This window comes from Balaenoptera acutorostrata, chromosome 7 (assembly GCF_949987535.1).
Source record: "Balaenoptera acutorostrata chromosome 7, mBalAcu1.1, whole genome shotgun sequence".
Lineage (NCBI taxonomy): Eukaryota > Metazoa > Chordata > Mammalia > Artiodactyla > Balaenopteridae > Balaenoptera > Balaenoptera acutorostrata.
Genome location: NC_080070.1, coordinates 184,466 through 207,347, shown reverse-complemented (window position 1 = coordinate 207,347; position 22,882 = coordinate 184,466). Strand labels below are relative to the sequence as shown.

At 56.0% G+C, this 22,882-nt stretch overlaps 1 protein-coding gene across 1 annotated transcript in view; it reads right to left on the bottom strand.

The window, feature by feature from the left end:
- Window positions 1–22,882, bottom strand: part of VIPR2 (vasoactive intestinal peptide receptor 2) — a 70,105-nt gene that overhangs the window by 30,633 nt on the left and 16,590 nt on the right. Inside the window, exons 3-4 of the mRNA XM_057550567.1 lie at window positions 13,974–14,081; window positions 10,030–10,127 (exon numbers count right to left, since the gene is read on the bottom strand). Of these exons, the coding sequence (XP_057406550.1) occupies window positions 10,030–10,127; window positions 13,974–14,081 (206 nt within the window). The remainder of the gene's footprint in view (window positions 1–10,029; window positions 10,128–13,973; window positions 14,082–22,882) is intronic.

Sequence of the window (22,882 nt, the reverse complement as noted above, 5' to 3'; positions counted from 1 at the left end):
GGGGCGCCTCGCAGCTGAAGGGCAGCACGGATGGGCGGGTGGCCCGGAGGAGATGTACCAGGTGCTGGGGACCCGGGCGACGTCGCCGGCCGGCGCGGCAGGGTCGTCTGGGCTCCCGTGGAGACGTTAGTCACGGGTGATACTCGCTCTGCTTCTCCCCGGCTCCCTGGCTCCCCAGGGCAGCACCGCAGCTCTGATTCCTCGGCCAGGTCTTCGGGCTCCTCCGAGAAGGCGCTGCAGGGGCCCCCACACGCCACGTGCCGTGTGGCAGCAGGCAGAGGGCTGAGCGGGCAGAGCGCGCGGAGTAGAGTGGCCGGTCCGGGGCCTCTTCTCGTGGCGGCTTTGGAGCGGGGCTGCGGAAGGATCTCGGAGCCCGGGGACCGGCAGCCTTCGCCAGAGCCCAGGGACAGCCTCTGTCTCGGGGGCGAGGAGGTGCCCGTTCTCACCTTGAAAATGGAAGGCTGAGGCTTCTTTGTTTTAAAGCAAATGTGTTAGAGACCATCAGAAATGACAGCCTGTTTTCATGGGAACGTGGTCCGAAGCGCACGCAGGTCATCAAAGCTACTCCCATCTCAGATTCAGGGTGAGGGAGGCTCAGCGTCACGTTTGCAACAATGTTATGAGTTGAATTTTTCTGCCTGAAAGTCGTTGGCAAACATCTTTTAAGACCCACCTATTCTGCTTAGGAGACTGTAATGATAACCTAACAGCGCTGGGTGCTTTGTAATTTACAAAATATAACACAAAAGTTAATTCATTCACTTCTCCCAACGGCCTGTGAAGGGGCAGACGGAGTATTTTTGCCACGTTCCCCTCACACAGATGGGGGACCTGAGTCCGGGGTGACAGGTCAGCTTAAGACCACGAGGCCACCAAGGCGCAGGGCTGAGAGTCCACCCGCACCCCAGTGTCCCCTCCCTCGGAGGGCGCCCTCCCTGGGGGACGTTACTTGTCTGTTTCAGCGTTCTTCCTTTAAGAGGAATTGGTCAGTTCTGCACGTAAGGAGTGTGGACAGCACCACTGCATCCTAACAATGAGTAGAACTCTGAAAGGACTGGAAAATCAACCATCTCCTTGGGTCCACGAGAGAAGGGAGGACACAGGACAAACAGCTGCCCCAGGACAGTGGGGAGATAGGCGGCAGCAGCAGCTGGGGGTTCCCAGAGCAGAGTCATGAGACTGACTTTTAAGCTGCAGGAATGAAGACAGTGGTGTGGCCGAAAGGACAGATAAGCACGTCAACGAACAGAAGAGAGTAAAGAAACAGACCCATGTAACTAGTCACTGCTCTTTGACAAAAAAGCAAAGGTAATACAGTGGGGCAAAGACAGTCTTTTCAACACATGTTGCTGGAACAACTGGACATCCACATGCAAAAAATCAACCTAGACACAGACCTTACACTTTTACAAAAAATAACTCAGAATGGGTCATAGACCTAAATGTAAATTGCAAAACTATGAAACTCCTAGAAGATAACATAGGAGAAAACCTAGATGACCTTGAGTTGATGATGCTTTTTAAAATACAACACCAAAGGCACCACTATTCGTGAAAGAAATCATTGATAAGACGGACTTCAATAAAATTAAAAAATTCTGCCCTGTGAAAGAAATTCAGAGGATGAGAAGACAAGTCACAGACTGGGAGAAAATATCTGCAAAAGGTACATCTGATAAGGATTGTTATTCAAAACATACAAAGAACTCTTAATGCTCAACAATAAGAAAACAAACAACCCAACTAAAAATGGGCCACAAGCCTTAACAGGCACCTCGCCACAGAACAGACCGGATGGCAAACGGGCAAATGAAAAGATGCTCCACCCCAAAGCACAGACCGTGTATCATCCAGCTGCACGAACGCAACCAAGAGTAAAATCCACAGCCAACAGGAGCCTGGGGACTCTCTGGGGCTCGAGGTTAAATTCTGTTCACTGATGAGACCGTGGATTAGTTCCCCTCAACCATAAAAGGATGATTGAAAACAGCGCATTACCTCATGGGCTTGTCGGGGGATTAAATGAGATAATCCATGTAAAGAGCTTGTAAACACTCTTAGTAAATGCCCCTAAGTGGTTTGATTTCACAATGAAAACCATTTTTATGACGAAAGAGATCTTCAAGGTTATTAAGTCCAACGACCCGAGTCCTCCTGAGTCAAGCCTCCTTTGTACACAGTCTGCTTCGCAGAGGACCTGGAGCCCCCCACCCCTACGCTCGGCGTGGTACCCGCTGCCTGCGCGGCCCTGACCAGCGCTGCGGGGGAGGGGGAGGGGACGGGTGGACGGAAGGACAGGCGGACAGGCAGAGCTCCTGCTGACGGCGGCTCCCCCTTCAGTCTGAGGGTGGTCAGAGGCACTGCAGGAGCCCAAAGGGGAGACGCAAGCACGCCGGCTTCGCGCTGGGCCTCCTCCAGCCTCGCTGGGGCCCTCAGGGCCGTCTGAGGAAGCGGACTGACCCCAGGGGGGCGCTGGGCTCTCAGGTCAGAGGGCGCTGGACAGCACTGACCCGGGCGGAAGCAACCAGGCGCTCGTCACAACCAGCCTGGGTGACACACAGGTGACATCGCTCTCCTTGTCCCCGAGATCACCTCTCTGCTGAGGACGAGTGGAGACGTCGGGAAGGTGTCTGATGCTTCGTGGGGGGGCAGGAGAGGGGGGCGTCCAGATGGTCACCATGACTGATGCCCACTCGCCACAGGGCTGACTTCCCATGGACGCTGCACTGCTGTGTAGCCGGGAGCAGGGGACCTGGCGGCTCGGCCGGGGGCCCGGCGGTGACATCTAGAGGAGGTGGCGCTGGGGGTGCGCGTCTGTGTCGCCAGGACGGTGTGACTGGCTGGCAAAGAGCCCCTATTTTCAGTCACTACGGGGAACACTCCTTTGTTGGTGTGAACGTGTTAGAGGAAAACAGATTTTCTTTTAAAAACCCAAATACGACGTTTCTGAGGCAAAGAAACATCCACAGATATTCTGGAGCAGTTTCTCCCACTGAGACCTATTTACAGCACAGAGTTTATGACAAAGAAAAGGCAACCGACAGAGGGATCGGGAGCCTTTGTTTTGCTACCAAGCGTCCTCACCTTGGGCAGATAACCCGCATGTGATTCTAGAAACATCAGACAAACCCCTCAGAGAGCCTGTGAGGTCTGTGAGGTCGAGGCCGGTGTTCTTCAAACACGACACGTGAAAGACAGAGAAAGGCCGAGGGGTGGGAAGAGGCTGGGTCACGCGCGCCAGGGCCGCCTCTGCTGGTAGACGTGCCCCGAGAACCGTCCTGGGACCGAGCCAGCGGGTTAGATGACACCGTGTAAAACTTGGAATCTCCCAGGTCTGGCGCCGGTGCCGAGGGTACAGCACAGCACGACCTCCTTTAGGAAAGACAGCCTCGCGGCTCACTAGCTGAGGGGGTGCACGTGTGCAGCCCAGGCGCCGCGTCCGCCTTCACGCCCGCCGCACACCCGCGCACAGATCGCGGAGGCCGCAGGGCGTCCCCGGCCAGTCGGCTCCCCTGCACCATCCCGGCAACTAAATCGCCTCAAAGCAGGTTTCAGGAAACGCACGACAGAGGGAAGTCTCCTCGCTGTCCTGTCAGGGTCCCTGGTGGGAAGCAAATGTCACTGAGAAATGATTTGTCCAACAGCATAAACTTAAGTGTTTTGGGGGGACCTAAAATTTGATTTTATTTGAATACAAGAGTAAAGTATCTGCTGATTTTTGAGAAAGTAGAAAATATAGCCAAACTGTTAAAGGGAACCCGCAGTAACGAGGCCACTGTTGGTCCTTCATCAGCACATTTCCTGGCTTGTGGCCTCTCCAGGCCCATGTCCAGCCGCTCGAATTCCCCACATCACACCCATGAGACAGGTGATGTCAACTTGACAACTGGTAGGTGAACCTTTCCAAAACTCTGTCTTCTTTTCTCTAGGTCTTTAACAGAGATTGCGAGTACCCAGTAAAACAAATATTGCTAATTTCCATATTTTCTTCAATTATCTCTTAGGACCACAAACTTTTAGTCCTGAACTTGCACGTCACATGGAGAAACTTACCGGATTGTCCAGTGAATGTCCTGGTTGCCCCCAACCTGCCCCAGAAACGGTGCCTTCCCTCCCGTCCCCACCACGAGGGCCTGGCTGGGATGGCCGGTGCGCCCAGCTTTGCCGACTGCCAGCTGCCTGGGCCCCAAATGTCTGTTTCCCCCAGGCAAGGCTGTCATGTACAAGCCCAGTGAAGAGGGGGACATCAGGGAGATCGGACCCTCCCTCAGAGACCTGTTTCTGGCTGAGACCGGCCTGGGGCCCCCAGCCCTCTGCCGGGGCCCCAGCCCCGAGTCCTGCCTGATGCCCCAGCCCTGTGGACACAGCTGGTCCCCATGGTTGTCTTACAGAAATGGCCTGGTGTCCGCAGTGGGGTGGGCTCGTGGCTCGGCCCCCTCACCCCTGCAAGGCTGGGGCTGCCTGCCTCGCAGGCACGCTGCGTCTCCTTCCCTGAAGACGGGTTGTTTCTCTGTATTTCCCTGGACACCTGTATTGCTTCCTACGCGCTCCTGAGCTTTTCTCTATTATTCCCCCCTAATTTCTGTACCCTCATCTCCTTTCTTGTAGGAGAACCTCCCGGAGCCAGGCACCCACCCTGTTTCTGTAGATTTCCTGGCTAACCTCCTCTGCCTCACCCTGTTTCTCCTTTGGCCTTGGAAAGACTCACTCCTTTCTCGGGCAAGTGTTAAGCATCACGCTTACAGGTTCAGTTGAAACTGGCTAGTAATCGTGTCTGTCTCGCGAATCTTCGGATCACGCTCCTGCCGGCGGTCAGATCTCTGCCTGGACCGTCAGCGGGCGGCGTGGTGTGTAGCGCTGGTTACGGCTGCCGTCCAGCCCCGCTGGTACCGCTTCCCCGTCCTGACCCCCCAGGTCCCGCCCTGCCTGCCTTGCTGCCGCTGACCCAACCCGCCCCTGTTCAGTCACCATGGGGAGCACTCCTTTGTTGGCGGGGACGGGTCAGAGGAAAACGGATTTTCCCCATCGTTTGATGAGTGGTCCAGGAGGGAGCGTGGCCCTCACGTGTCCCTGAAAACCACGGCGCAGCTCCTTCCCGCCCTTTGATGCAAAATGAAGCGAAGCCACCCCCTGGGTGCTTGTCCAGAAGCGGAACACAATCGGCCACCGTACCGGAAGTGAGTGTGAGGCCCTCCTGCACCCCCGGGTGCTCCACTCCTGGTCCAGTCCTGGCTTCCACCTCCCGCAGGCTGCTCAGCATGTCCCTGCCCACCATCCTCTGACACGGGGACATCGGGGGTCCTGCAGGGCCTGGGAGTGAGAGGTCGAGGGCGCCTGACATGGAAGGACTGAGCACGCCAGGGATTGGGACCCTTGGGGAGATGACATTAGTGGGCAGTGGGAAAGACTTACTGCAATGGTCTGAAAGCTAAGAAGAGACTGCAAAAATATTTTTAGGAATATGGCATAACATGGAAGAAATGTGTTCACTCGAAGCATGGGAAGGTTGAAATGCCAAACAGTTCTCTTGGCTAAATTTAGCAGAAGTGCTCTGTATTTAAGAACTATAGTAGCAGATATATAATGCAGGAGACGTATGGGCTGCTTTGCCTGGTGTGTCCGCCCAGCACAGGGTGCCGCATGCCACTGACGCTGCTGTCCTTCGGCAGGGCGGCGGGGCGGCAGGCCGGGCGCAGACTCTTATGTGGTGACTGAGTCGCGGGTGGTGGCCACGGAGGGGGGACAGCCCTGGGGTCCTTCTAGATTCATCTGGGAGACTCCCAATAAAGGGAAAAGGAGACCACCCTGGGCCCACGAGACTTGTCATGGGTGCTCATTTCTGGCACTTTTCATGTTTTGTCAGCTCTCAGCATCCCTGGGAGATCAGAGAGGCGGGAACACTGGGCAGCGGGTGGGACACTGAGGCAGGGACGCTGGCCAGGGAGCGCTCTGACCAGAAGCCTCCAGACAGCCGTCGGCGGAGGAAGGAAGTCAGGACACCAGGGTCCACCCGACGGGCTGCAGCACGAGCCACCGGGTCAGGAGAGCCCCCGGGTCTGGGGCATGATGGGTCAGGGGGCCTGAGGGGGCAGGTGACCAGGCAGACGACACCAGGTGGAACGACCGCCCGCCTGAGGCTGAGACCTTGATGCCAGGACAACCTCCTTGGCTCGGGAGACCCTAGGCTCCCACGGTAAGGGTGGGGGCAGTGAGAGGGGCTCGTGGTCTCCGGCTGGCCTGCTCTCCCCACAGGCTTCAGCAGGCTGGGACAAGGGAAAAGGGGGAGGGGAGATGCCGGTGTGGCCCCCGTGGGTCTGGGGTTGGCAGGGGGGTCCTGAAAGCCTCTTAATGGGATTAAACCCTTTATCCAAGGATTGAAAGAAGAAAGGCCTAAGACGAAGATGCGCACACCCGAGGCAGGTTTTGCTGGGAGAGGGACACAGACTGGGGAGGCCCTGCTTTATGGAAAGCGGGATGCGGTGACGGGGCGTCCCGAGCCGAGCCTGGCTGGCCTCAGGGTTTCACTGCACCAGGACACGCAGGCCCGGGCCACTGCCACCCCGCCACGACTCTGCGGGCTTCCCTGGTCCAAACGAGGAGAGCTTCGCAATCACGGCTCCCGCGTCGTCCAAGGGGTCCTCTGGGGTCTTCAAACTCTTTTTTCCTTCACGGGACTGCCATTCCCGACTGCTTTGTCTCTCAATTCCCTCACTGTATGTGGCTTTTGTGGAAGCTAATTTTTTCCCTTGAATTTAATTAATTTTGAAACCAACAAAGGTTGCACACACAGCACCCAGGGCAGAGTTTGGCTGCACGAGCACAGGAAATCCAATTAAAATCGTAAAACTGGGAAGAAAGAGAGTGGCTGATGAGATGAAGAGTGGCGTGGAAGCAGGAGTCCCCGTGGATCGAGGGGCCGCCCCCTCCCTCCACCCGGGGAAGGCCCGTCCCGGCCTCGCTCTGGGCAGCTCAGTGTGCTGCGGTTTTCATCTTCCAAGCGACTCCTTAAACGACCGAGAATTCGAAGTGTGAGAGCAGTGGAAGCTGCAATCAGGAAGAAAATTATTCATTTTGGTCTTGTGCCATTATTTTCTTCGCCTTCGCACATTAAAATATTTTGAGTTTCTAATCCATTAGCAGGGAATATGCATTCATGATAACTGCAGAATCTCTGAAATGTTTGAGAACAAAAATAGCTCTTCGCACCGGACAGAAAAGCATTAGGAAATCACAGGTGCTCTGTCCTCAATGGGCTCCAAGCTGACATAGTTCCCACGACGATGCCCTTTACAACCACCTTGGGCTCTCTGTAACCCGAGGACAGAGTCGGAACGTCGCGGTTCCCGGGAAATGTTTACTTGTGGAACAAGCACAGGCTCTGGATAAATGCTGCTGGCGAGGCCTCAGGACGCTGTGTTCTTCGCCCTGACGTGTGTCCTGAGGCCTCGGAGGTACGAATGCTGGGCTGGCTGCCGAGGTGGAAGGGAGACGTGGGTGATGGAAGGCGGCTGCCGGGACCCCACCCCATCCACCCCTACAGAAGTCTGGACACTCTCCAGCCGCTGCCCCCGTCCCGCAGGGCCACCTGGCAGGGCCCTGGGATGTGACAGGGTCCCGGCCATCGTGCGGGCTGTCATCACCCCTGGTCAGAGTTCAGGGTCTTCAGAACGAGGCCTGGGACGCTTTTCTCTATGGAAACAGCCCTGAAACTGGGGTTAAATTCTACACGATTTAAGGTCTTATTCTTAGACACCAATAAGACGACTTCCTGGTTTGGACACATTTAAGTAGCTGAACAGCAGTTTCCTACGAGTCTGGAACCTGAGATCCCCTCACTGTCCCATGAAAACGTGCTCGGACCCTGATTCCACGAGTGGCCTCTGACCTGGCTGTGCACCCGCCCACCGGCAAGCGTGTGGGCAGTGGCATTTACGCCCATGCTCCAGGGAGCAGGGAGGGGAACGGCTGACGGCGGAGGAGGCTAAACGCTGCCCAAGCCTCGGGCCCAGCGTTGGGGGGGCTTCACCATTTGTGCTGCTGTCATGGGGGCCACGTGAGACCTGCCTCTTGGCCACGCCCATGGGGAAAGGCTGGGCCTTCTCTGTGGGATCCCGTAGAACAAAAGGGATTCGTGCAGAATGCCCCAGGGGCACAAGTCCACGGGGGGGGGGGGGGTGGGGAGGGACAATGGCTGGGAAGGGTCAGCACAGCCCTGGCCTGGCTGCCCGCCCAGGTGTGTCCAGGCCCATTGCTGCTGCTTCCACCTGTGTAGGGAGAGCGGGGGGCCTGGGAGCGGCCCCTGAGGAGGGGGTCAAAGGGGCTGGCTCTAGTCAGAATGGCGGGGCCCTTGGCCATGTCACATCATTTCTCTAAACCTCAGTTTCTCCATCTGTAAAGTGGGTTGTCACCCAGACTAAATGAGATGAAGGGTGGGCAAATGGGGGGGCATCGGTCAGCAAGCACAAACCTGCAGTGATAAGATGAATAGGTTCTGTGTCTCACCAAAAGCAAAGGGAGGGGCCTCCCTGGTGGCGCAGTGGTTAAGGATCCGCCTGCCAATGCAGGGGGCACGGGTTCGATCCCCAGGAAGATACCACATGCCGCGGAGCAACTAAGCCTGTGCGCCACAACTACTGAAGACCTCGCACCTAGAGCCTGTGCTCTGCAACAAGAGAAGCCACCGCAATGAGAAGCCTGTGCACTGCAACGAAGAGTAGCCTCCGCTCGCCGCAACTAGAGGAAGCCTGCGCACAGCAACGATGACCCAATGCAGCCAAAAATAAATAAATAAAATTTATATTTAAAAAAAAAAAGCAAAGGGAATCTGTGAGGCGATGGACTGGGGAATCATCTCATATTGTATACATGTGAGAACATCACATCGTGTACGTTAAATATATACCACGTCCATCAGTAAGAAGCACACGACGCAGGGCTCAGAGCCGCACCACCACGGTTACCCTCACTGACCACCGGTCACAGGTCACTTGTCATCCAGTTAGAGGGATACCGGCTAAAATACAAGGAACTTCCTTTCCTAGGGTTTACTAATTTGGTAGGGAAAGAATCGGCTTTAAATTGTAACTCTTAGTGAGGAGAGCAAAGAAAGCCCCTCGTTACCCAGGAAAAGTGATGGGACAGCCGCATTCCTGAGGGCCTCACTTGGGGGCAGGACCGAGGGACAGCGGAGGTGAGGTGGCACGGGCGGGGGGCAGGAGGCGGGCCTCGGCAGCACAGACACGGTCTGCCCGCACCGCGTGGGCTCAGGTGTGGGGGGCAGGCACTCCCCATGGCCTCACACCCGTCGTCAGGGAGCAGGTCTGAAACAGCCCGGCTCCCGGCTCCCAAGGCCCTAACCTGTCCACACGGGGTCACAGGGCGAGCAATGGGTTTCAAGGGGAGACACTGACCTGGCTTTCTGGTGGCAAACAAAACAGACCCCACCACGGGCACGGCCGGGTGTGGGTGCCGGGCTGAGGGTGCTCGCCGCTTAAAGGACTGCGTTCCCGGAGAAAGGCTCTCCTCACACTACGCCTGCCCCTCGCTGAGTCCCCACCACGGCCTGACAGAGGCACCAGCGGCCAGCCGAGCCTGGGCAGCCCACACCAGCGACACGGGCTCTAAGTCTGCAGAGATGCTCCGAGTTTGGTTCCCTCCCCGCTGCTGGCTCAGAGCTAAGAAAACTGCATGGCTTCTCGACAGCCCACGGGTGGCAACACCTTAAAGGGAACAAAGAAACCCTCATGGCAGAAGGGACACTGGCTAAGCTCAGTTTGGCAGGTAGAGCCACTCTTGGCGTCACCTTCCAGATACACCATAGCAGGTGGAGAAAACCAGCCTTTCCCAGCTCCAAAATTACGGAACCAGCACATAATTCCAAAGGCTGGGCAGCTGAACTGAAACCAGGGACCTGGCGGGATTTGGCCAGAAGTGGAAGAACACCCGAGTGAGGCTTGGAGCAGCAAATGGTCACGGTTTACCAGGCACCTCGGAAAAACGACCAGAAAGGGAGGCCCACGCAGCCCTTACCTTGCTTTCATCCTCGGGGTCACTGTAGCCGCACGCATCCATGAAATCCGGGAACGTCTCTGACCACCCGTCACTGGTGCAGTTCTTGCTTATGTTTCCTGGAAGGTAAAGGCCAGGTGTCTGATCTGCGCGTCAGGACTGGCCTGGGTGGCCAGGGCCCCCGCCTGCACCTACGCCGGCTTGAGGGGCTTCTTCTCCCTCGGGGCCGGCGAGGGGCCCGGGCCTGAACCCGGGGCAGCTGCTGCTCAGGGTGCGTCCCCCTCCTTGGCCTCCTCACCCACGAAGCCTGGGCAGCGGCCCCTGCAGCCCCGGGGCCTCGGCGGCTGGAGGGAGTGGATTCTGCGCCAAAGCACGCGCGCGGGGTCGGGGGCGGTTATGACGGGATAGAGGTGCAGGTGTGTGTGCTCTATTCACTACGGAGCGGGGCGGAAGCCAACAGGCTGTTCTGTCCAATGGGAGGCGTCGTAGGCAGACCCTGGCCGCTCTGCCCTGCTCTGCCCTGCGCTTTCCCGCTCCCCTGGGCCAGTCCTCACCTCGCTGCCCCGAGGCACAGTGACCAGACCAGCCAGGACAGGCACCACTGGTCACCGTGGTTGCAGGAAAGACCGTGGACGTCAGATTTGCATGGCGTGAGATAAAGGCAGCTTTGACTTTACAACCCCACTGTTTGCTCCTAAGAACCTAACTTGCACGTCAGACTCAGCAATGCAGGGTCCCCTGCACAGGAAGAGGCGTCTTTAGCAGATGACACAGAGGGTGGTGAGGGGAAGGGGACGGACCTGCTGGGTGGGCTTCGGGAGCTCGGACCCAGGCTGGCGCGGCGACTTTGGCCCTGTCTCCGCTTCCTGCTGCGACCACAGGCCCAGGGCTTTCGGAATAGCAAACGTTTCCTCACACCATCTCTTTTTATTTGCACACTTGGTGGCATCACTGTTCCCATTTTATAGATGGAAAAGTGAGGCTCTGAGGGTCAGTGACAACTGAGTTTTGTGATTAAAAATCCCTCATTTCTTCTACCCCAGGGCAGCCCACCTGTTCACCTGCTCTGACTGATGAATCAGGTGGGATGAAGAGCACAGTGGGTCCACACTGGGGAGGAGATAAGATAAGCATAAGCCACTCTGCTCCCCGTGGGGAGAGAGGCTGGGGGAGTCCAGACCCCAATCCACTGGAGAGGAAGTGCGTTGGGTTGGTTTCAGCAAAGCCCCTGGAAAACATCACCTGGGCTCGCCTGGCCCAGCCTCACTCCAACACCACCATCCCCTGGGTTCTCTGATTCCAGACCCGAAACCTCCTGCTCCAGCTCCTGGGGGGCCTGAGGGCAGCTCGGGCACAGGGACTGCAGTGCTGTGGGCAAGACAGAGCCCTGAAAGGGGCGAGGTTGCTGAGGTCTGGCTTCCCTGCCCCACCTTACAGATGGGAGACTGAGGCCCACAGAAGAGAATGACCTGCCCGTCAGAGTCGGGAACAAGAAAGAACAAGAACAACAGTGGTGTTGGCAGCGTGGGGCCCACCGGCTCCTCCCAGCTCTTCCGTATTTAACTCATGCAATCCTGACAGCTACGAGAGGAGGCCCTTTCATGATCCCATTTTATAGATGAGAAACCTGAGGCTTAAAGAAGCTGGGTCACCCGCCCAAAGCTACACAGATTACAAGCGAGGTGCCCGTTTCAGACCTGGGCAGTCAGCTCCTCACCTGCACATCACACCTGCTACCTACCTGCTCTCGGGACCTGTACCCTAAGCTCTGTGCAAGGGCAAGGAGTGGGTGCTGAGCTGGCCATTCCTCACTTATTATACGGCAAACACTAAAGAAGACATTTAAATAAACCTCATCCTATGAAGTCGAGATTCGCCCACAGGGTTGTCATCTTGCCTGGCTTCACACTCCTCAGTGAAACCTTAGGCAAAAGTGGAAGGTGGGCTTCCAGGAAATGCCTGAGATGGTAAAGTAAAGAGAGGGGCTGGGGAGGTGAGACGGGGGTCATGGAGGTGAGAGAGGGGTCAGGGAGGTGATGGAGGGGTCAGGGAGGTGAGATGAGAGAGGGGTCAGGGAGGTGAGAGAGGGGTCAGGGAGGTGAGAGAGGGGTCAGGTAGGTGATGGAGGGGTCAGGGAGGTGAGATGAGAGAGGGGCAGGGACGTGAGGGATGGGTCATGGAGGTGAGAGAGGGGTCAGGGAGGTGAGATGAGAGAGGGGCAGGGACGTGAGGGATGGGTCATGGAGGTGAGAGAGGGGTCAGGGAGGTGAGATGAGAGAGGGGCAGGGACGTGAGGGATGGGTCATGGAGGTGAGAGAGGGGTCAGGGAGGTGAGATGAGAGAGGGGTCAGGGAGGTGATGGAGGGGTCAGGGAGGTGAGATGAGAGAGGGGCAGGGAGGTGAGGGACGGGTCATGGAGGTGAGAGAGGGGTCGGGGGAGAGAGATGGACAAAGGGGTGAGAGCGGGGCCAAGGAGCTCAGGGAGAAGGGTGTGGGAGGTGAGGGAGAGGGGTCGGGGGTGAGGGAAGGATCTGGGGGATGAGGGAGAGGGCAGGGAAGTGAGGGGAGGCATGGAGGTGAGAGAGGGACCTGAGAGCAAAAGTGGGGCACAGCCTAGGACTCAGAAGTCTGGTCGCCTGCTGTGAGGACCCCCGCAATCCCCATGCCGCTCCCCTCCGTGGCCCCAGTTTAGCTGCAGTGTTGGGGCCTCAGCACGGCAGCGTAGGCAGCCCCACCCCAGCTCCCTAGAGCTGATTGCACACTCCTGTCCTCGGGCCCTAAGTGCATGTTTGAGTGTGACTGTCCTGAAAAGGCCACAGTCACACGTCTGGCCCTGAGCATGGCCACCTGGGCTCAGACCCTGCCAGGAGGGTCCTGGCTTGGGCCGAGGCAGGGGTGATGGGCAGGCTCCAGGTTGCGGCCGGTCCACCGGATGTGCTCCCACCGCGGGCCGTTTCAGGCTCCGAGTCAGGGGCGGGCCAGGACCCTCGCAGCCCTCTGGGGACTGGCCAGGTGGCTTCTGGAGAGGAGGGGGGGCAGAACTCAGAACTGGGCTGCCTGGCTGAGGGCACGGGCTCCTGGCCGTGTCTTTGTTGGACGCAGAGCATAGGCGCCTTCTCCCCAGCTGAGGGAACACTAATACTTGAAGGCATCCATGATGCCCTAAGGTTCCAATTCGTCAGAATAAATCTCCGAGTCCTGGAACCTGGCCCTCCTCCACCTGATGGTTTGATACTGTCCCTTGCAAAGACCTGCTCTCGGAACTCTGCCCAGCCCCCCGGCTCTCCCCTCCCACAGAGGTAGAGCCTCCCACCCGCCTGTTCACATCCCCTGTCCTAGCCCGGCTCAGGGGGACCTCACGTGGGCCCCAGGGCTCACCCGCATGCGGACAGCAGAGCAACGTGCTGGTTGCCATGACAACATGCACCGATGTGTGGAGAGACCCCCAATTTCCCACCTACAACTTTTTATAAAAAACAGGTCTATTTCTCCTCGAACATCTGGGTTTCCAGGGCCTGTGTGCAGAGCAAGCCCCGGAAGGAGGGGGTGGGGCTGAGAACCCAGAGAGTTGGTCCAGGAAAGGAGATGATTCCCGTGAAGGAGAAAGTGCGTTCCCGGCGGGAAGGGACGCCCTGGAGGACGCTCTCTGAGGGTTACGGGTGCCCACGTGCGGCAGGTGTTTCTATCCTCTCCCTGCCTGGAGCCACGGCCCCTCGTCTGCGCTGGGCGCCTGTGTGTCTGGCTCCTGCTCAGGGTCTCCTGTCCGTCCCACCGTGTGTGCTGCAGGGTGGACGACCCGGCAGGAAGCCTTCTGTGCTCCCAGCCCCTAAGGCCAGCTCAGCACAGCTGTTCCCTGACTCACTGGGCCAAGGAAACCCACGCCCTGCTTCTTGTGCCTTCATGGAGAAGCCGGCCCCTCGTATGCACCCCCCCGCAAAGCTCAGAAACAACACAGACGACAGTACCTGGTTTGCTATAAAAATTGCTGAAGAGTTTTGGACAGGGCACCGTGACAGTCTCGCCGACATCCGCGGGCAGCCAGCACGTGATGTTGTCCCAGACGCCGCTGCAGGCTGGAGGGGAGACGGGGGTGAGCAAGGCGCTCTGCCCACCACAGGGGCAGCGCCCTCAGGCCACGCGTGGGGTGCCCAGGGTGGTGGGACCGGATCTGCTCAGAAGCTTCTCAAATAGAAAGCCTGTTAATTAGGTAATTATCTTGCAAATTATTTTTCTGTGAAACTCGCACCATGATATTATTGAGAATATACTTGGCATGGGTTCATCGTAATCAGCTTTGGAGGAATAAGCAGATCTGTGGTAGAATGTTTCTGAGGAACCCAGCATGCACTGCGCACTTTTGAATTGCAGTAGAATCATCACTTTTTCCTGCTGAAGTGCTTCCCCCCCACCCCCCATGTGATAAAATGGGCAACACTGGGTATTGTGTAAGTCTTAGAGGTAAGGGTCCCCTAGATGCACATACACTTGCGCGTTTATGGATTCTGACTTCAAGGACAATTTGCAAATTTAAATATTTGAAAAGATTTAGTTGATTTCAGCAGTCAAGACGACATATTAGTGGTGAAATCTTAGGTTACCCTCATGGAGTTATCAAAACTTAACTTGCATAATGTTATAGCTTAAAACATTTTTCAGATCTCTTATTTGGTTTAATAACCACCCCACGATGGTTATTCATATCAACACTGTATTAATCATCTCACTGACAAAGAGCACTGCGGTTTGAATGGTCCAGGGGCCTCTCAACATTAAACAGACGGTAAATGAATCCACATTTGAACTCAGGAATTTTTTATTACAAGTCCAAGGTGTTTCTACTATATTTTGTGACCTCTAAACTTTTATACTTCATTTAAACTTCAGTATTGGAGGAGCAGGGTGCTAGCCTCAATTCAAACAAAGAAAGAAACAACAGTTCTGCTCTCTGACACGCCACCCACACCTGTACGGTAACTGCGCAAACACGTCGATGGAACTATGCACTTTTGGTTTGACCACGGGAATGTTTTACTTCTAAGAACAGAGGTAATGAAAAGTTGGCTACAAACCAAGTTTTGCAAAAAAAAGATGAAAATAGGGACTTCCCTGGTGGTCCAGTGGTTAAGACTCCACGCTTCCACTGCAAGGGGATTGGGTTCAATCCCTGGTTGGGGAGCTAAGATCCTGCATGCCGCGTGGTGCGGCTAAAAAAACAAATAAAGAAAACCCTTAAAAAAGATGAAAATACTTTCTAAAGGCTTTTTAAAATAAAATGAAAATACATTCATCCTAAAAACTGTATTACATACCGAAGATTGAGTACATAAATTCATACTATATTAACATTCTTACATATTTAAAGAAAATGTTGCTTTTTGAAAAATTACTTAGAGCCCATCATCAAGGACAAAGACCTCACTAGAAACACACCTCCAGCCGGGTGGGCGGTGCAGCCTGCAGGCCTGGGAGTGTTCGGATGAGCAGGGTGGTAAGGAGGGACGTGCCTATGCGATGAGGGCAAGAGACAGACAACTGGGGACATATGAGCTTCGCGCTCCATTTCCCAAATCTCATGAAAATGGCAGTTGAGAAATTTGAAATGGCAGTTCCTAGAGATGTCATAAAACTGAAGACAGACAGCATGTATGTGTGTTAAAGATTCAGGTAGCGCGGGCTTCCCTGGTGGCGCAGTGGTTGAGAATCTGCCTGCCAATAATGCAGGGGACACGGGTTCGAGCCCTGGTCTGGGAAGATCCCACATGCCGCAGAGCGGCTGGGCCCGTGAGCCACAATTACTGAGCCTGCGCGTCTGGAGCCTGTGCCCCGCAACGGGAGGGGCCGCGATAGTGAAAGGCCCGCGCACCGCGATGAAGAGCGGTCCCCGCACCGCGATGAAGAGTGGCCCCCACTTGCCGCAACTGGAGAAAGCCCTAGCACAGAAACGAAGACCCAACATAGCAATCAATCAATCAATTAATCAATAAAAAAATAAATCTTTAAAAAAAAAAAAAAAAAAAAAAAAAAAAAGATTCAGGTAGCACAAAGGGGGAGGCAGCCCAGCCCGCAGGAGGTGAGCAATGGGGGCGCACTTAAAGGGCACAGGTGGCCTATGTTTGGGAGAATCACGTCGAGTTTGAATTCTGAACTCTGATAACTCCAGACTTCCCTGCCCTGCTGGGATTTTCTGGAAGCTATGCTGGAGGAGCACCAGGGAGCCCTGGACCAACCCGGCCGCCTGGCACGGGACGGAGGGTGCAGGAGTGGCTCTGAGGACAGCACTCGGTGACCACCCTGTGTACTAGATCATCGCGAGAGTCTTGCCGTTGTTCTGGTACAAAGTTTGATGCTAATTATTGATAGAGACATGGAAAACGAACTTACAGTTCCAGGAATAACACAGAGCTACACCAGAAAGGAGACTGAGACTGTTACAGGGTCAACTGTGATCATAATAACGTAAACCACAACCGTGATGGGACTCTGCGGGCGGGGCGGCGGGGGGCAGCTTGGAGAAAGGGGAGAGAGCTGACAGGCAGGGCTCACTCCCAACAGAGATCAGCTGGAGCTGAGACAAACTGGGGAGAAAAGGCTTGCTTGAAAAGTGGTGAATAGTCTAGACTGCATGAGAAAAAGTGGCATGGGTGAGGCAACCAGGGTCTGCGTGAGAATTTATTTTTGTTACACTCTGGTAGCAACCTAGGTATTTGAGATGGTGATAATAAAATCAAGGCTCAGTCTGAAAAGAGGAAAATTTTGTTCACATCAATAGACTGAAAAGTTACTTGACGAAATTCAGCAGCCATTCCTAATTTTTAAAAGCTCTAAATAAAATAATGAAATACTGAGACTGCCTTAACATAGCAAAGACCATTTGTTAAAAGAAGTAGCTATTATTAGAAAAGGTTAAGCACAGTGTACAACCCAAACCAGGAACCTACTGGGCACTTGCTGTCACCATCATGCTTCAACAATATATTAGCCCTTTAGGTAAAACAATAGATAAAATGAACTAAGCAGATTCGCTAAAATAAAGAAGGGAAAAAAATCCTAGAACTGCACTTTGCAATGTGGTTACCACACGTGGCTGTTTCAGTTTAAGCCTAAATCGACTGAAATTAAATGCAATTGAAAATTCAGCTCCTCAGCTGCAGTGGCCACACTTCTAATGCTCAGTAGACACACGTGGCTGGTGGCGCTCATCTCACAGCTCAGACACACACTTCCATTGTCCCGGGACAGCGTCACCCTCGAGCTGTAGCTAAAACGAGCAAAAAATAAAACCAAAAAGCCACTCTTACAAACTATCAAGAAACAAAGCAAAGAGAGAAAATAACAAACCCATCATTACCGTACATAAACTATTGCTGGGGGTAAATTACCCCAAACAGATGCAACTTTCTTCACGTCATGGTTTTTCAGCTAAAAATGGCCATATAAATCATCTGAAATATTTTATGAATAAATTATAAATGAGAATGAGAATTTTTTGGTAAACATTTATTTATCACTTATCACACAAATCTTCTCTGTATTTCAAAACCCAAAACAAGGAGGAGGAGGTCTCTTATCCAAAGTGGGGGTCAGTGGCTTGGGGAACTGAAAAGCACGGTAGGTGCTTAATGCCTTAAATATCTTCCATTAATTGAAACACAAAGTGTGTTATTACTTAAACATAGAACATACAGCCAAAGCCTTTCCTTTGCGTGTGGGCTTGTTGACCGGGCTTCTCATTGCTTTTCTTGTGTAAATCATACTCTGACCTATTGTTGATTTCCAACTTCAGAGCACTGAAAGTGGGCTGACTTAGGCTCCCGCAAAGCTAGATTTCCAGACTCCATCCTAGCCGTCATTCTCACCTCCAACCCTACGGCTGCTTAGCAACTCACTTTTTAAATTTTTCCAAAGCACACAAATTGGTTTTCCCAGAAACAAGTGCTTTTTTTGTACTCCTCAGCTTCCATACTGTTTAATTTAGCAGTTGGGTGAGTAACAGATTTGGGAGGCACTGACACGTTGTAAACTTGGCAAAGTGTCCCAGAAGCTGCAGAGAGGAGGTGGCGGAGGAGCCCCGACCAGGGCCTGACCGAGGTGCCTCTGTGAGCCAACCGCCAGGCTTCGCAGGGAAAGAGCGCATAGGAGCCCGGCGTAAACCGGCGGTGGTGGCCTCCTAAGTTCCTCTTGGGAAGGCAGCTTAGTCCCCTGAAAGGAACATTCTAGATCAAGAGGTTCAGAAAAACTGGTCTTACGCACGGTGCAGCCTCCAGACCTTTCTTAAACTTCACGGCAACTTGAACGGAATGCACTCGGGACACGGATGACTTGTGCTCAGGAAAGGCTGCTATTAGAACACGTGCCTGTCAATATTCTGGAACTCAGGGGAGACAGCTGCAGTTCACCTGGCCCGATGCAGTCTTATGAAGGGGGAGGAACCCGCCACCATGGAAAGGAAACTTGTACCCGAAAAACCAACTTTCTCTCCGAAACATCCCCGGGCAAGTCATACTCTCACAGACGATGGTACACGTGTTGTTTTGAGTCCCGGGTTTATTTTCTCATTATTTCAATGATATAAACAGCAATTAATTTTCAAGAAAATCAGGTGAGTCTCACTACTTAGGTGTTACACTTCATCTAGGGCAGAGCTTTTACAAACACTGTGTTTCCTGCTCATGGGTTCGCAGAGCGAGGTTGGGGCCAGAACCTGTCTTGCTGTCACTGCCCTCTCCCTGGAAGACCACTGTCCCCACTGGCCCTCCATGACCTCCTGGGACCTGGGAAGATGTGCTCCTACCACTCCAGTCTTCCATGTTCAAGGTGTTTTATGATGGAGGCCCTGGACACAGAGCCAGAGGCATGAACCGAATCCAGGTGTGCAAGCAGACAAAGGACGGCTCTGAGCACTTGTCCAGCGAATGCAGGGCTGACGTCTCAGGTGAGGCTGTGACCACGACTGACGTGGTCTCCCGCCCTCTCTGGGTGAGGTTCCCGGGGCATCCCCAGCAGTGGCCGTGCTCCGATCTGTCCTCGTTTTTACCAAGAGAGAAAGCCAGTCCCCTACCAACACCAATGCACAGAGAGAGACAGCACAGCAGTGGGACAGCAGAGGTACCCAGGCAGGCTTGACTCTCGACGGTGGACACAGTGTGATGGAGGCGCTTCCCACCGCGACCAGGAGCTCCAGGGAGGGGTCTCTGCTCCTGCGGCCCGGCCTGCGAGGAGAGGGTGGGCGGACCAGCACCCGGGCACCCAGTGGCAGGAGGCCTCATCCCCTGGGTCACCTTGCTCAAGACGGAGCGTGGGGGAGGTGCTGCAGGAGCAGGGCATGGGGAAAGGAAAAGGAGAAATAAAACTCTTTCTGGCACTAATGTATGAGGCCAGGCAACAGCTAACATTACCAATAACACCTTCCATTCAAAAGTTTAGTTTAAATTTGAAGTCATAAGTGGCAAAGCTTCTTCCAGAATCGGAAGCTGCAGGGAAGCCCAGGAAGTGCTCTCGGGCTCCGAGGCCAGAGCCGTGCTGGTCACTGGATCCCCAGCCTGCAGACAGCAGGTGCTGACCTGGTCCATCCGCCCTCCTCTGTGATGGGCTGGTGGGACCTCATGACCGGGCGGGTAAACACCCCTCAAGCTGCAGCTCCTGGGGTGGAGGTCTCACAACCCCACTTCCTCTGCCCCCGGTGATGAAGCCGGAGCCCCAGGGAAGCCCAGCCCAGTCCCGTCAGAGGACTTTCAACTGCCTGGTTGTGGCGGACACAGCGCTGGACACCGTTTACTTGTTTCCAGGAGCTTCTGTGCATCAGCGACGCCTGCGTCAGCGGACAGGTGAGAACAGGTGCAGCGAGATGGGAAGAAGGGCCCGTCACCGCCTCTCATGTCTCCTGGCTCCGACCCCGGTGGGCAGGCGGCCAAGTGCAGGTGTCAGTGTGCAGCCGACACAGGGGAGACAGCGAGGGACACTGAAGAGCAGCTGCTACCCGACGGCAGGAAGAGCCATGCAGAGGCCTCAGCTGGGGGCCAGCTCAGCTCGACTGGCCTCCGCACCGTGACCAGCACACCCTCCAGGCCAAGTCCCTTCATTACGGACATTTTTATTCGCTTTTTATTTTTTAACCTTGCTCGAGAGAAAGCAGAGGAATGGCGCTTCTTGCTCCCTGGTCACTCCTCGTATAGAATTTGCCGTGGCCAGAACGACGCGGTCTCCAAGGCTCACGTGACCGGCAGCACCTCGTGTGCCCCGTGGACGACCCCGTCAGAGGGCAGGCCAGCGCCCCCTCAGCCCAGGCTGATGATGCAGCAACCAAGCGGCAGTGGTGGGTGTGCCCGGGTCCTTCCTACACGCCCCCGGGGCCCGCTGTTAGTACCCACATCCAGGGTTCTGGTTTGATTCTCCCGGACAGCGCTTCTCAGTTTTTAAGATTCTTAGAGGTTCCAACGTGTACCCAGGGCTGAGACCCACAGTCCTGGGGTGCAGGTGCTAGACGGGACCTCGAGGATTACGAGCGCGGGTGCTGACGGGGCCCCAGAGCAGCAGCCCCCGGGGACTTGCTAGAACGTTCCCGTGCCCCACCCCGGGCCATTGCGCCAGAGACCCAGGCTGACCCCCGTCCCTGAGGTGGTGCTGAGCCGCTCAGGGGCTCACGGCAGCCACGCCCCACCTGGCACGGGAGGGAGGCTGGGCTCGGAGCCCACAGCTCGCCAGGCCACAGCCCCGACCTCGTTAAGCCTGGCTTCCTCCCATGCAGAGCGGGTGAGCCAACCGGGCGGCTCACCAGGGGCCTGCTTGGCACAGGGAGGCCCGTCTGGCCGGCGGGGTGCCTCCCGGTCTCACGCCACCGCCGAAGGGCCGGGCGTCCCTGGATGCTCCACTCGACGGCCCCCGGCACCTCCACAGACCCAGAAGGCAGGGCCGATGACCAGCCCAGCCCGCGAGCCCACTGGGGAAAGCACTGCTCCCCGGATGAGCGGTGACAGCAGCAGCGGGGCCGGGTGCCGCCCTCACGAGCTCATTCCATCCCCCAAACTCACAGGCCTGGGGTGTCCCCAGTCTCCTCGCACAGACGAGTAAACGAGGCACTGAACGGAGCGTGGCTGAGCTGCCAGAGGCTCCCCAGCCCTGCCCACAGCGCCTCTGTGCTGTGGGCTGGGCTGGGTGGGGCACAGACACACGGCGGGGCCCAGCCCAGCCAGGCCGCTTTCGCCCTCGGCCGTCCCTGGCAGCACTGGGCAGGTGGCTCGGCCTGGGGGTGGGCACGGTGGAACGTCGCCGATCCACCTGCAGCTCCTGGGTGGAGTGTGGCCCCCAGGGCCCCTGACCCTGGGGCCCCTGTGAGGGCTGTTGTCCCCGCTGCTGGGCTGAGGATGGAGAGGGCACGCGCGGCTGCGCGGTGCCTCGGGGACAGGATCTGTTGTCACGGCTGCTCTTGTTTCCTGCGCTTCCGTCTGGGGTGATTCAGGCCACACTAGTTACTGGACATCTCTGAACAGGAAAAAGGCACTTTAAGAAGGAATGTCACGTTTTCTCACTCCATCTGTCACTCTCCTCGTGAGCCCCTTAAATAAGTGCCAGGGCTCTGCCTGGTGAACAAGAACTTTGGGGCAGAGGGCCAGCTGGGAGGTCATTAAAAACACCACAGAGGGGTTTCCCTGGCGGCGCAGTGGTTAAGAATCCGCCTGCCAACGCAGGGGACACGGGTTCGAGCCCTCGTCCGGGAAGATCCCACACGTCGCAGAGCAACTAAGCCCGTGCGCCACGACTACTGAAGCCCAGGCGCCTAGAGCCCGTGCTCCACAACAAGAGAAGCCACCGCAATGAGAAGCCCGCGCACTGCAACGAAGAGTAGCCCCCGCTCACCACAGTTAGATAAAGCCCGTGTGCAGCAACAAAGACCCAACGCGGCCAAAAATAAATAAATAAAATAAAATAAATTAAAAAAGAAAGACCGCAGAACTTCAGAGTCGGGAAGGACCTTCTGGCTCTCGGCGAACACGCTGCTTCACAGCGGGGCTCCACACCTAAAGAGGCTCAGTGACCCCCCCAAGGCCTTGAGACCCATTACACGCACATCAGCGCCTTCGCCACATCCTGTTACACCAGCCTCTGTCCACTTAGAACTCCTCAGTGCCTGAGGGGACGATACGAGCCCCTCACTGAGACACCCTTAAAATTCGACAGACTCTTCCAGGCGTGCGATCTTAAACTACGAAAGCAGCACACGCCCCGGACCGTTCATTCGCCTGGTGCGTCAGTCCAGGCACGAGGAGAAGTGGCCCGTGCTGCGAGCCCGCGTGCAGCCTGCGGCGGCGGGTGACCCCGCTCGTGCTTACGGACTACCTGGAGACACGCCTGTGCTGCAGGTGGAGCCGGGCCCTTCCCCCTGGCTCTGGGCACAGTCTCTGTCCTGCAGGAAACCAGGTGGGGCCCCTCGTGTTTCTGACCACTCTGGTCTAAGGCACACGCTGGTCTCCTTAGTTAACATGCCTTCTCCACCTGACTTATTTCAGGCTAGTGGGAGTGGAGGGCAGACTGGGGTTTGGATCTGCTGGTGGCGGTTTTCGGGGCTCCAGGGGGCTTGGAGGCACTCAGGGGTCTTGGCACAGGTGCTCGTGGTGGAAGCCAGCACCTCCTCTTCCCATGGACCAGGGGCCGCCTCCCCCCAGCTGCGGCCCCGACCCCTCTTGGCCGTCGCCCTGGTGGTTGTCCTCCTGAGCAGAGGACAGTTACAGACCCGGTGGGACCTCTCTGCCCAGCTGCACCAAGGCGGCTGCCAGCCACCTCTCACCCCTGTGTCCCCCAGCAGCATGGCAGTCCTCTCACTGGGTGGGGGACCCCCCCCCCCTCCACAGGGGAGCAGACATCACAGAGCATTCCAAGG